Here is a 13574-nt window from a genome sequence, read left to right on the forward strand (position 1 = left end):
AAAAAATAATAAAAAAAAAATCCCCCTTTTCCCTCTCACTTTCCGATCAACTACACTCTAGGGTTTCCCCTCTCTTTACCAAGTCACCGATTAATGGTAGAAACCGGTCCAGGTGGCGGTCCGGTACCGGATTCCGGGTCAAAACCCTCGTCCTCATACGAATCATCCGGTGACCGTCTTCGATTTACGGTGGAGCTCCGGCCCGGAGAAACGACTATTGTTTCCTGGAGAAAGCTTCTGAAAGAGGCCACTTCGAATAAGCCCAATGCGCCTGGCCCGTCGATTTCTCGCCCACCTACGGAAATCCGTCAGCAGCCAGTTTCTCAGCCTCAGCTTCCGCCGCCTGCGGCGGCGGCGGCGTCGAAGAAACCGGCAGAAGATGAAGTGAATGATCCGCTAGCTCAGCCCAACCGTTTGAGTACTGTGATTGAGAGAATCGAACGAATGTACGCGGTATGTGTTTGGTTAGATGCTGAATTTGATGTTCAGTTGTTTTAGTGGATTGAGTTTTTCCAAAGATAGGGGCTATATATATTTGATAGATTCACTGCAAAAAGAGGCTTACATTGGTAAATCTAGTGCTCTCTGATGTGATGAAATATTGACTTATTTTTGTTACAATATATGTATGTGTGGAATGTGAAGGGTGATGGAAGTAGCGAAGAAGAAGATGTTATTCTAGATGACGTGCCTGATGATGATGAGTATGATACAGAAGATTCTTTCATTGACGATGCTGAGTTGGTGGGCATTGTTCTTTCATCAATTCGCTGCACTGCAGTGCATAATTTTAAATTTTATTTTTTCGTTATTTTAATTGTTTTATATGTGCAGGACGATTATTTCCAGGTTGATAACTCGGAAATAAAGCATGATGGTTTTTTCGTTAATCGTGGGAAGTTGGAGCGAGTGTGAGTCCTGTTTCACTTTGGCACGATATTTTTTTTTTATAGAGATTACTGTTAAGATTCTACACCAGTATGTACTTACGAACTTTATTGATTTCATTTCAGTTCGACTAGGATATATAAAAATCTAGTTAAAATAATTTATGGTGTTTGTCGGAACCTTTTTATGCACGAACATATCAATTTAAAACCAGTCGCCCAACTTTATTCATGTGCTTAAAAGTCTGGAGTTGTCAGTTTTGGGGGTAACTTTGTGTTGTTCTGTTTTCTATTTGGATCAGTTGACTCTATGTGTTTGGTCCTTCTAATGGTTTACTTTTTTTGCAGTGAAACTGCCATACCCACACACCAGCAGCCAAAGAAAAGGAGACGTAAAGATGTCGCAAAAGGTCAAGGTGGGGATGATGATTCACATACTCCAAATAAACACCTGAAAATAGAGAACAAAGGTAGAAAAGCAACATCCTCGTTTGAAAGAAATTCAACTAGTCAGTCGCTCAGAGTGGCTGCGGCAAGTGTACAAAGTTCGGATGCTGCTGAAGTTTCGTTAAAAAAGAAAAATGCAGATTCACAAATTACAATGGATCCTTTGGCACTGTCAAAAGCTGATGGTGTCCGGCAGGATAAGGATTCACAAAGCCATAATCACAAACTGAAAGAAAGTAGTGAACCTCAAGAAACTTCCGGTCAGAGGTCAAATGATAAAAGCTCGCACGTAAGCAAATCTCACTCGGGAAAACAAATAAATAATGCCGGTGAACTGGATCTTACTACTCAAAGAAAAGAAAAAGGTGGACTTGTTGAAAGATTTGACCTTAATGTACCTGCTAGCAGGGACTCCTTGCAAATAACAGTGAGTAATTCTTTTGTATATGCTGCAGTTGTTCTTAAGGTGATCTAGTTTATGCGAAATGTTATTGAGATCATGTTGTCATTTAATAGCGACATTAGACCTTGTAAGTTTGTCAAATAATTTTTCCACAACCAGTCTGACATGGTTTGTTATGGTATTGCAAAGCATTTGATGATGGACTGGCATGCCAGAGTTTGGATTTCTCGTAGATAAGACATGGTCTTTCGATAATCATGATCATAGAAAAAAATTCTAGTAGTTGTGAATGTGTCTTCTCCATAATTGAAGGTATTATTATGGTGTTTCAGTTGCCACCTTTTTTTCATTAAAAACACTGAATGGTGTAAACGTTCTATGGTCTACGAGTTGGTGAGAAATTTCTAATGTACGAGGGGCAAAAATATTGGTAAGGAGTTCATGAACTCGTTCACATGCATTATGTTGTAGCCTGCTATACATATGTTAGCTGTCAAATTTATATTTCAAATTTGTAAATCGAAAACTTAGATCTTCAAAGTACTTATTTGCTGTCCTTTTCTTTCTGCTATCAATCCATTATTCTTGTCCCTAATGAGGTCCTTATTTATCATTTTGTTCAGAAGGTTCCCCTTGTGCCGAAGAAAGAAGGATCTAATGTTAGGCCCAAAACCACAATGCTGGATAAGGCCATTAGAGAGTTAGAGAAGATAGTTGCTGAATGTATTTGACTACTATTACAATTGTAGTTTTCTTTCTTCTTATGCCATAACAAGTGCCGTGATTATTTACTTTTATATTGTGTGTGTTTAATGTATAACAGCTAGACCGCCTTCAACAGAGGTCCAGGATGCAGATAGTTCTCAGTCAGTCAAAAGAAGATTGCCACCAGAAATAAAGCAGAAGCTGGCTAAAGTTGCTAGATTAGCGGTAATGAAGAGTTGATAAAATTGTATCAGTTCATCTGTGTCCTAGTACATTAGACAACCTTTATGGTTCTTATGGATTTGTGCGTATATTTTTTTTTGAACTTTTTTTTTTGATGAACTGCAGCAAGCCGTCTATGGAAAAATTCCAATGGATGTGATAGATCGTCTGATGAGCATTGTTGGCCACCTGATGCAATTAAGGACACTTAAGGTACTCCAGTATTTGATTGGTGCTAACTGTTTTAACAAATCTAAACATCTCCCTGGAAGATAAATCGGGATGTTATGAAGTAAATCTTGAAGCAAATTGGGATGCCTATGTTGTGATAGTTAGAAACAATTGGCATTACAGTCAAGAATAGGATTTTCTCGCGATCATTTTTTTGTCTTCTGAAATAAAAGAGAACATTGAGTTCAGTGGGGGAAAGATGGCTGTTATTACTCAATATCTATTATCTTCAAAACCATTCTAATTACCTATGAAAGTTAGAAAATTATTTTACTATGAAAGTTAGAAAATTATTTTACTTTTACTCTTTAACCCCTGATAGTATATTTATTACTGCCCATTTCAAAATGAATGTGGCAATGGAAAATTCTTTGTTGCTTATGTACAAAGATGCCCATCCAATAAATTTCACAACCTAGTGCATTTTACCTGCTTTAGCCTCCTTTTTTTTTTTTCTATAATTTGAAATTAGTTCTTTTACTTGTTTGTTTGGTTTTTGTTTCATGGTGCCTTATATGGGGGTGGGTAGATGGGGGACTGGTATAATTGGTGGTAATTTGGATATGGGAATTACCTTCAAACACCTTACACATCGCCGCCTTTCTTTTAGCTTGCTTATCTGTCGCAGCAGTTGAGCCATTTATGCATCACAATTGTAAATGTGGTAAATTTATTTTTCCTAGCTAACCAAGTGTGTTTTTTGCCAGAGAAATATCAAAGTTATGGCTACTTTGGGATTGTCAGCTAAGCAAGAGAAGGATGATCGGCTGCAGAAGATAAAACAAGAAGTTGTCGAGATGGTTAGGCAGCGAGTTCAACACATGAAATCCAAAGTACGCCTTTGAATTTTGTATGAATTCTATTTCCAGTGGTTGGGGTTGATTTGTTGTTGGTTGGATCCGTAACAGTTTTCCATTTTAACCATTAATGAAAGCAAACAAAATTTTCTTACGAAATGTCTTTTCCTTTTGGGGTACTACCCTTAATTTACCAATAGTTTAAGCTCTAATTGGTTACCAATACTTGATGCACTTTGCAGGTTGAGCAACAAACTACAAATACAGACGATTTTGAAGAAGCTGGCCCAGAAGAAAAAGGGGCCTTGAAACGAAAATACAGCATTGATGATGCATTGGAGAATAAAATTTGCGACTTATATGACCTATATGTTGAGGTAATATATCAAATTTCGGTATTAGGGTGACCCCCTCAACCTATACAATTTGCGATTTTTATTTATTTATAATTTTAATTTTATTTCAGAGACTAGATGAAGATTCAGGCCCACCAGTCAGAAAGCTGTACGAAGAGGTAATCTTCATCTGATTGGCGTAAATGTTTAAACTAGAACATGTCTGTTATTCATGTAATTGGGGGAAATACATGCATTAATTCATGGATCGTGCCCTGCATTTCTACACACATTTTTTCGACCAGTTATTTCTCAAGCAATTAATTTAAATGTTTGAACCGACATTTTGCCCGGTCCATGTATGAGGATGTGTACCAGCTTTTCACATGGAAGCTGTTGATTCCTCGAGTTTGGAAGGACGGGGTTATTTCCCGAGAATTGGGTTTTACTGAAAATCTCACACATTTTAGTTTGAGATCTTATACTAAAATAATCCTTTTGCAGTTAGATGATGATGATGTGTTCTGAGTTTTATACGAGGGCATACAAACAGTGTTATTTAGAGAATTAGTAGCTGACGTGGCTTATCAAATGCCATTAAATTCAAATTGTGATGTTTGGCGTTTCTTGATGCAGCTTGCAGCACTGTGGCCTAGTGGAGCCATGGATACTGATGGAATTAAACGAGCAATATCTAAAGCCAAAGACAGAAGGAGGGCATTATCTGGTCGACGCAAGGTATCGATTCCTGTTTGTATATACTTCCTTGCTTTGGTTATCTTCTATTTTAAACCAAACCTCTTTCGTTTTTTTTTTGCTTAGGATGAAGAGAAAATCAAGAACAAGAAGTTGTTGGCACAAAAAACGGAGGATACGATTAAAAAGGAAGCCATTAATGTCAATCCAGCACTTCACATTCACGAGAAAGACGCTTCAACATTGCCTAGCAAGCCAGTTCAGAGTGCTACTCGAGTTCCTCTGCCCTCAGCCAATGTGCCCAACATGGACAAGCCAAAGCAAGAAAAAGCAAAACGGAGCCCCAATAGCAATAATAACCCCGTTGATGCTGACATGGCAACAGATGCATTACCCAAAAAGAAAATGAAAAGAAAGGCAAGTACAGATATTGTTGAAGTTCAATTTCATTCGGAGAAGGCTTCGGTTTCGCAGGCTGAGGAAAGAGAGAGACACAAGTATGTGTCTTGATTTACTTTACTTTTCGATTTCCATTTCCGGTGTGGAGTTAATTCAAATGCGTAAATTTTTGTATTTGTTGTCAACATGTATTTTTTTTTTTGATACTATAGGAGTAGGTTAGTTGAAAAACTTGCTGAACTACATAATTCAGTGTTCTTTTCATTGCTTGAAGTTATACTGTATAATGTATATATATCAACTGGATTTGTGGTAATATTTTTTTTTTTATAATTTTTCTTTAAAATTACTTTTTTCACATGTGTTCTCAGTAAGTTGGGTAAACTTTCATCTAACGTTTGACCAAAGTGAAGCAGTGTTCTTACACCAGAAAAAGGAATATTATTAGTATCAAATCAAATCCTTTTGAATTTTGATCACTCTCTGTGTTTTTGCACACTTGATCATATCTTTGATCAAATCTCTTTTGCTTTTTGGTAAGAGATTTTCGAATATTTTTTGCTTCCACTGTTGATTTTTTCTTACAGTAGATGCATGTAATGACTGAATGATGAAAACTAGTGGGAGTATATATCTATATAATTAGGGTAAATTACGGCCACCCATTAGGTAATGTCAAATTACGAAAAAATCCTTCATGTTTGAGTAAATTACAACCACCCCTTGACTATGAATTTTCTTACACGTTCATCTTTGCGGTGTTAAATCTAGTGGAATCTTCTAAATTATGTGGAATATTCTCCAGTTTGTATCCGGTTTACCCCATTTCAGCTCCACGTTTTGGAAACAAGATGATCATAAGATGTGTGTCTCTTGGCTTGTAAATATCAGATTATGGTGCATCAAAAACTGTATTTTAGCACAAAACGAGTACAAACTAGAGAACATTCCACTGAATCTAGAAGATTATGTTGAATTTGACACCATAAAGGTGGACGTGTAAGAACATTCATAGTTGAGGATGGTAGTTGTAATTACCAAAACATGTGTGGTTTTTTCGTAATTTCACCTTACCTCAGGGAGGTCGCCGTAATTTAACGAAAAGAGAATAATGAAAAAATTGTCTGGTACATTAATGATAAAGGGTTTTGGTCCAACTATCAGCAGTTGCTTTAAATGGAAAATCTTGAATTCTGGCCCTTAATTGCAACAGCCAAAAATGGTAAAATTCAGGAATATTTGGTGGAGGAGTTATGCAGACTGGAAAAACAAATAAAAAATAATTAATTATTAATTAAAAAGAAAAAAGAAAAAAAAAAAACAGTAGTAGTTGGTTATACGTCAACAACAAAGTAGTATTCAACCTTTCCTTAAAAACAATTCAGGACAGAACAATTTACAGCAATTCTTGAAAACTTTTTTTAACTGCTAAATACTCACATTATTATTATTTTTATTATTATTACAATTTGGGATTGCATTTAATTGGGATGTTGAGTGTGATGTTGCACCTATTGTCTGAATCCTCATTTCTCTTTGATGTGTCACTTTCTTTATTTAATATTTTTATATATACATACACTCTGATAATATACATGTGTAGTTACTACTTACTACATACTATTACTACTGATTCATGATGATCTGCAACTTATATATATATACGCAAGTTCGTTTCGATTGTAACTAAGACGATTAATTTTATACGATCGTATTATTGATTAAATTAGGGCATGATCGAATAATCTAAGGTGCGGTGCATTTTATTAGCGCATACGTTTTCTTGATGCTCGTTAATTAGGGGGTTATTTTTCGATTAACTTAATTAAGGTTTCTGGATGCATGCATTTCATGTCGAATGCTTTTTCGAACATTTTAGAAATTAAATCAATTTATTTTGTACATATATACTGTCATGTGGTTTGTAGCAGCTGAAATACATGCATGCCAACCATCATACATAATTGGAGAGAGAGAGAGAGAGAGAGAGAGAGAGAGAGAGAGAGAGAGAGAGAGAGAGAGAGAGAGAGAGAGAGAGAGAGAGAGAGAGAGATGAGCCTAAAAGGGAAAATGAAAAGCTTTTAGTCTACATGCATATAACATAGTAGATGGAATCCACTAAATTATATAAGAAGACACGCTTCTTCCACCCCCAAACCCTAAATACCAACAACACTGCAACAGAAGAACTAGGTAAACACTAAACTAAGTCTCTCTCTCTCTCTCTCTCTCTCTCTCTCTCTATTTTTACTCATACCAAAAAATCATTCATTTTACTCTCCAGATTAAGAATTCTTTTTTTCATTACAGATTGCAGTAAGTTTATTACTTAGCTTCTATTTACCATAAATCTGCATTCTTTCCCAATTCCAATCATAGTGTTCTTCAACACCTCGAACCTCCATTAAGATAAAAAAAAAAAAAAAAATACGTTGTTTATTTGTTTTTCGACCGAGCTATATATGTTATGATATATATGTTGTCTGTATATATGCTAGTCATCATTCTAATATATATACTGGCTTACTTTTTTTAGTTTTTTTTTTATTTATTTAATCATTTTTTTGGTTTTTATAACCCTAAACCAGAAAATTCAGCTCCACAGAGAAGTGGTTTAATTTTGTTCTTGTTGTTTATTTGTTTTTGGTGATTAGTTAATTAGAAGAAAAAGAAAATGGGAAGAGGGAAGATAGAAGTGAAGAGGATAGAGAACAACACGAGCAGACAAGTTACGTTTTCGAAACGTAGATCCGGTTTGATGAAGAAGACACACGAGCTTTCCGTTCTTTGCGATGCTCAAATTGGCCTTATTGTCTTCTCTACCAAGGGCAAACTCACCGAGTACTGCACCCCTCCTCTCTGGTATATATCTACACACTTTCATCTCTCTCTCTCTCTCTCTCTCTCTCTCTCTCTCTCTCTCTCTCTCTCTCTCTCTCAACACACACACATATATATATGTTTGATTTGATAGTCATCAACTGAAGTAACACAAGCCCTTTCATGGATTTTGTTGTTTTGAAATAAACTGCTTTATTTTCTCTAGAGTTTCTGCTTGGTTTCTATTGCATTTACTTTCTCTCACACACACACACACACACACACAAATGACATGGATTAATTAGCAGAGATATAAAGATCTGAAGTCTGGACCATCAATCCATCAATTTCTTGATGATTATTTGACCAAATCTTTAATTTTCATCATCACTCTAATACTACAATGATATATATATATATATATATATATAAACCTAATTAAAAAAATTAGTGTTTGTCTTTTGGTTTAATCTTGTCTAGATTTATATAATTTTAGCCTTTAATTACCACCCTAACCTTCTCTACTTCCAAAGCTGTTTATTGAGTTGGGAATTCATCGAAAAATGTCAAAAAACATCGATAAAATTAAACAACGTAGCAACGAACAACTCATATATATATATATATATATATATATATATATATATATATATATATATATATATATATATATATATATTAAAATTCTATATAACCACAATTATTAGATTTAAATCAATTGACTGTAAGAAATTATATTAATAATATTGCTTGTTTATTAATTGTTAATCCAACAGCATGAAGCAGATAATCGACAGGTATGTCAAGTCGAAGGGCATTCCTATCCCGGACCACAACAATCGAGCCGGAGCAATCGCATACAATGTACATAAATAAAAACGACCTTAATAATTAATTGCTCTATTTTTTCTCTAACACATATATATACATAGTACTAATTTATTATGTTTTATTACACTACTCTAAATAATTAAACAATTACAGGACCAAATGTACAAAGAGTTGGCGCGAATGAAAAACGAAACCCTGAATCTGCAATTGAGCCTGCAGAGGTACAAGGGAGATGACCTCAGCACCGTACATTTTGATGAGCTAAGAGAACTCGAACACCAGCTCGAACAATCCGTCAACAAAGTTCGTGCTCGTAAGGTATATAAAACATTTCTTTAATAATTTCACTTTTATCTAGAATTATCATTAATTTTGTTATATAATTAATATATATACATCAAAAAAATAAAATCAAATAATTTGGTTAATTACCAATTTTCTTGATCACATTTGTGCAATTGCAGTTCCAGCTTCTTCACGAGCAACTCGAAAATCTCAAGAGGACGGTACAAATTATATAATATTTCATGCCACTTTTCTTTTTTTTTAAATAATTAAATTAATTTAATTAATCCGATATCGATCAATTAAATTGTTCTAGGAAGTACTGCTGGAGAAGGAAAACCAAGAAATGTACCAATGGGTAATTATTAATAAATAAACTTCATTTTATCTCCTCTAAATTTTGAGGGAAAAAATATATACATTGCATACATACTTATATATATATATATATATATATATATATATATATATATATATATATATATATATATATATATATATATATATATATATATTTGATTAATCATGCATGAAAAAAATGAGCAGCTAATGAGTAACCAGATAGAGAAGCAAGCAGAAATGGAGGCACAACAGCAACAAATAGCAATGACAGAACTGAAGCTGGTCGAACAACAGCCGTTGATGAACCAGTTCCCGTTTTTCGGAGAAGATCTTCACCTCGGAAATTTACCCGATCAACAACTTCACACACACACGTACCGCCTTCAACCTACTCACCCGAATCTCCAAGATTCCACCCAAATCGGTATATATATACATATACAATATCTTTATATGTTAACATATATAACTTATAATTTATGGTTTTTTTTTTTTTTTTGTGGGGTTTTGCAGAGTGATTATGTTGCATGCATGCAAGGGATTGAGTTTAATGAAGAAGCTAGTGTAATTTGTTTTGTGTGTTTGTTAGTTATAAATATTTATGACAGACCAAGATATATATATTTATATACTAGTAAATATATTTAGTATATATATATATATATGTAATTATGGTTTAAATACTGTTCAATGTTCATTGTTCATTGTTCTATGTTATAAGTATTGATTTAGTAGTGTGTTTTAAAAAAACAATTTGTAGTTCAAAAACTTAATTTCCTCATAAAAATGGAGTCGATGCTGCATTGATTACATATTTCTCGATTATTCCCTTATTAACTGTATAATACTCTTCATGCATTAGTTAATAGAAAAAGGGTAGTTTGGTCTAACAATATCTATTTTCCTAAATCCCGTACATATTTATCGAGTTTTTCAAGACTTGTGTGAGGGTGAAAAACGACACATATTTAGGAACGAGGAGAGTATTATTAGGTTGTACCGTTGACAATCAGTAAATTATTACAAGGGTGATGATTACAAGACTTTTTCAATATTTACAGGTCACAATTTTCGCGGGAAAATAAATATATTTAAGTTAGTTTTAATTTTTTATTAACTACATATCAAGGAGTTGGCAAAAATTGTTGTTGGTTAAAAACTTAAATTAATATTTGACCTTAGCTTTGTTTATAATTCAGTCTCCTTTCTTAGCCCTTCAACTATGCCTACAGATCGGTGTGTTAATTCTTTTAAGACATTCTCTCTCTCTCTCTCTCTCTCTCTCTCTCTCTCTCTCTCTCTCTCTCTCTCTCTCTCTCTCTCTCTCTCTCTCTCTCTCTCTCTCTCTCATTATTCAAAAGTAAAGAATGTAAAATAATTTATTGTAAGAAGTCAAAGGTTTAATTTAATGATTTTAAAATGGATAAAATTTAATATTAGACGCAATGAATGATGTTAGAGTCGGCAGATATTTGAAGATCCTAACTTAATATTTTATCACCCCGGCCTTGAAAATTCTATTAGTTTAGTGAGATATTAAATTATCGAATTAATAATTTAACTAGTTTTCGGAATCGGGAAAAAATATTATTTCAGAGATTAATTTATCGAGGTTTTACTGTAATTTGGATCTAACCTAAGAGGAGGCCGATAGTACAGTTTAGTGTTGAACGAAATCAACATCAAAGAATTTTTTTATGATTTTTAAAATTCAAGAAAACCCCAGTTGTGAGTAAACCTAATCTTGTACAAAGGTAGATTTAGTTTACCCAAAAAAAAAAAAAAGAGAAAATAATAATAACTAACTTGAATTTTCTATTGACTTAACTTTAATTTACTTGTTAGAGTAATGTCAAAGATATTGGTGAAAATTAGAATAGATTTTCGAATTATGGTGATCCCGATCCAAATATTTTCGAATTTGGTACAATATTTTTCATTCTAAATTCCGAATTTTTCGAATTTTTCTGGAACGGAATTGAAATACAAATTAGATTCAAAATACTAATCCGGTTTTGACGTCTGAAAATATTTCCAAAAATTCTATTCTTTTACCCCGAAAGTTACTCTTTAAATTTCAATTTTATAGATGACTAAAAATTTAGAAATTCCGAATTCTGTCGATTTTGATGTGAAAGTTTCAGCTTTTGGAATTAAAAAATTCATTCCAATTTCAAAATTCCGATTTCTATTTTTTTTTGTGAACGGAGCTGAAATTAATTTTTCACTTCCGATAATTTTTTTTCTCTAAAAGTGCTCTTTGTAAACTAGAATCACTAACCTTTTTGATTGCTTGAAGATATAAACATGTGTATCGTCACGTCATATGCCGCCATGTGGCGAAATCGGATTAACAAAAACACTAATTACAGATTAAAGAATAATTGTTTTAATTAAGATCAGATGCATCATCTGAGGAAGAATGCTTCTGTTGTAAAATATACAGCAGAAGAAGAAAAAAATAAAAAAAATTGTATGATGAAGAAAACATTGACTTTTTTTAGAGGTATGACTTTTTGTCACCGGCCATTGCATGACTCGAGCGGCTGCCTTAATCAAATACAATTATTATTATTATTAATTAATTATTTAATCCAATTAATTCAAAGCGTTGACATTCCAAAATTGCTGGGAAAAATCATTGCCCCTCTATAAATAGGCCTTTATAACTAACTCCTTGATCACACAAACAACTAATTAAGTCATATATTTTTATTGCAATATATACACTACTACTTCACTACTTATATATATTTATATTTTGGTACTTCGATTTTCTTCGTGTATCAATGGCGATCCCGGTTATCGATTTCTCGAAGATTGAAGGAGACGATAGAGCCAAGACTCTTGCTCAGATTGCTGTTTGCTGTGAAGAATGGGGATTCTTTCAGGTACTTTATTTAGATTTTAATTCCAATTTTTTTTTTTTCTAATAGTAAAAAAAATATATAAGTTTTTTTTTTTTTAAATTGAAAAAGTTGATCAACCATGGAATCTCTGAGGAGCTTCTGGAGAGAGTGAAGAAGGTGGCTTCTGAATGCTACAAGCATGAAAGAGAGCCGTCTTTCAAGAACTCGAAACCGGTGAAAATGCTCGACGAAATTTTAGCGACGAAAAGTGACGAAAAAATCGAAAACGTCGACTGGGAGGACGTTTTTCTTCTCTCTGATGAGAATCATGATGAATGGCCATCGAAAACCCCTCTTTTCAAGTAAACAAAAAAAAAAGATTCGATTTTTTTTTAATAATTTTTTTTTAATATAAAAACGACGTTGCGATGATTAAATGTTTATACGAATGTGTTAATAGGGAGACGATGAAGGAATACAGAGACGAACTAAAGAAACTGGCGATCAAAGTAACCGAAGTAATGGACCTAAACTTAGGCCTCCCAAAAGGCTACATCAACAAAGCATTCAACGGTGGCGAATTAGACGACGACAATAATAATAATAAAAATGCCGCCTTTTTTGGCACAAAGGTGAGCCACTATCCACCATGCCCAAGCCCGGAAAAAGTAAACGGGCTTCGGGCCCACACGGATGCAGGCGGAGTGATCTTGCTCTACCAAGACGACGAGGTGAATGGGCTCCAAATCTTGAAAGATGGAGAGTGGATTGACGTGCAGCCACACAAGAATGCCATAGTCATCAACACGGGTGATCAGATTGAGGTCTTGAGCAACGGGAGGTACAAGAGCGTCTGGCATCGCGTTTTGGCTCTGCCAGGTGGCAACCGGAGATCGATTGCTTCGTTCTATAACCCTTCGCTCAATGCCACTATTGAGCCCGCTCGGGAATTGGTCGTTGAGAAAGTGGAAAAAGAGGAGGTGAATTCGGCTAAGTACCCGAAGTTTGTGTTTGGGGATTATATGTCTGTTTATGCTGAGCAGAAGTTTCTTGCTAAAGAGCCAAGGTTCCAGAAAGCTGTCAAAGCAGTGTAATAATGTAGTGTGTGTGTGTGTGTGTGTTTTCCAATTTGGTTATGGTGAATAAGGTTTTTATTTTATTTTAATTATTATTAGAGTTGTGTGAAGATGGTAAGAAGGTGTCCCTCAAGCCAAGTGCTTTGTTAGGTGACTGTAATTCTTCTGTATAATAAATGTGTATGGAGGATGAATAAAATAATTTTATTTATATATATATAAAAAAAAAAATTGGCTTTGTAATTTGAG

The 13574-nt window shown here is 34.1% G+C and overlaps 3 protein-coding genes across 5 annotated transcripts; all 3 read left to right on the forward strand.

Annotated features, from left to right (window-relative positions):
- The first annotated feature begins 93 nt into the window (after nt 1-93).
- On the forward strand, nt 94-5451 carry LOC105963422 (ubinuclein-1). Of its 2 annotated transcripts, none has more exons than XM_012987825.2 (12): nt 94-453; nt 646-744; nt 835-911; nt 1236-1761; nt 2361-2460; nt 2561-2667; nt 2791-2877; nt 3603-3728; nt 3935-4069; nt 4159-4206; nt 4664-4765; nt 4850-5451. In XM_012987825.2, exons 1-12 carry the CDS (start codon nt 94-96, stop codon nt 5231-5233), a joined length of 2151 nt encoding a protein of 716 aa, XP_012843279.2. In that variant the 3' UTR covers nt 5234-5451. The 2 variants fall into 2 exon arrangements, with proteins under 2 accessions (XP_012843279.2, XP_088671953.1); XM_088815827.1 differs by having other exon boundaries at nt 2364-2460.
- A 1724-nt stretch (nt 5452-7175) lies between these two features.
- Nucleotides 7176-10131, forward strand: TT16 (K-box region and MADS-box transcription factor family protein). 2 transcript variants are annotated; one of them, XM_012987829.2, is made up of 8 exons: nt 7176-7315; nt 7777-7984; nt 8719-8806; nt 8927-9091; nt 9238-9279; nt 9375-9416; nt 9605-9824; nt 9914-10131. In XM_012987829.2, the coding sequence occupies exons 2-8, from the start codon at nt 7797-7799 to the stop codon at nt 9916-9918; spliced, it is 750 nt and encodes a 249-aa protein (XP_012843283.1). In that variant the 5' UTR covers nt 7176-7315; nt 7777-7796; the 3' UTR covers nt 9919-10131. The 2 variants fall into 2 exon arrangements, with proteins under 2 accessions (XP_012843283.1, XP_088671957.1); XM_088815831.1 differs by lacking the exon at nt 7176-7315 and adding an exon at nt 7333-7438.
- Nucleotides 10132-12085: 1954 nt separating this feature from the next.
- Nucleotides 12086-13568, forward strand: LOC105963449 (1-aminocyclopropane-1-carboxylate oxidase 5). Its single transcript, XM_012987854.2, has 3 exons — nt 12086-12291; nt 12379-12611; nt 12710-13568. Exons 1-3 carry the CDS (start codon nt 12190-12192, stop codon nt 13341-13343), a joined length of 969 nt encoding a protein of 322 aa, XP_012843308.1. The 5' UTR covers nt 12086-12189; the 3' UTR covers nt 13344-13568.
- Nucleotides 13569-13574: the final 6 nt, after the last annotated feature.

This window comes from Erythranthe guttata, chromosome 3 (genome assembly GCF_056151865.1).
Source record: "Erythranthe guttata isolate IM_541 chromosome 3, IM_541, whole genome shotgun sequence".
NCBI classification, from domain to species: Eukaryota; Viridiplantae; Streptophyta; class Magnoliopsida; order Lamiales; family Phrymaceae; genus Erythranthe; species Erythranthe guttata.

Excerpts from the sequence above, each read along its gene's own strand:
- LOC105963422 (XM_012987825.2), top strand. The coding sequence starts at position 94 with ATGGTAGAAACCGGTCCAGGTGGCGGTCCGGTACCGGATTCCGGGTCA. Across the intron at positions 1,762-2,360 it reads GGGACTCCTTGCAAATAACA|AAGGTTCCCCTTGTGCCGAA; the intron begins GTGAGTAATTCT and ends CATTTTGTTCAG. Across the intron at positions 3,729-3,934 it reads TTCAACACATGAAATCCAAA|GTTGAGCAACAAACTACAAA; the intron begins GTACGCCTTTGA and ends TGCACTTTGCAG.
- TT16 (XM_012987829.2), top strand. The coding sequence starts at position 7,797 with ATGGGAAGAGGGAAGATAGAAGTGAAGAGGATAGAGAACAACACGAGC. Across the intron at positions 7,985-8,718 it reads TACTGCACCCCTCCTCTCTG|CATGAAGCAGATAATCGACA; the intron begins GTATATATCTAC and ends TTAATCCAACAG. Across the intron at positions 9,092-9,237 it reads ACAAAGTTCGTGCTCGTAAG|TTCCAGCTTCTTCACGAGCA; the intron begins GTATATAAAACA and ends GTGCAATTGCAG.
- LOC105963449 (XM_012987854.2), top strand. The coding sequence starts at position 12,190 with ATGGCGATCCCGGTTATCGATTTCTCGAAGATTGAAGGAGACGATAGA. Across the intron at positions 12,292-12,378 it reads AAGAATGGGGATTCTTTCAG|TTGATCAACCATGGAATCTC; the intron begins GTACTTTATTTA and ends AAATTGAAAAAG. Across the intron at positions 12,612-12,709 it reads TCGAAAACCCCTCTTTTCAA|GGAGACGATGAAGGAATACA; the intron begins GTAAACAAAAAA and ends ATGTGTTAATAG.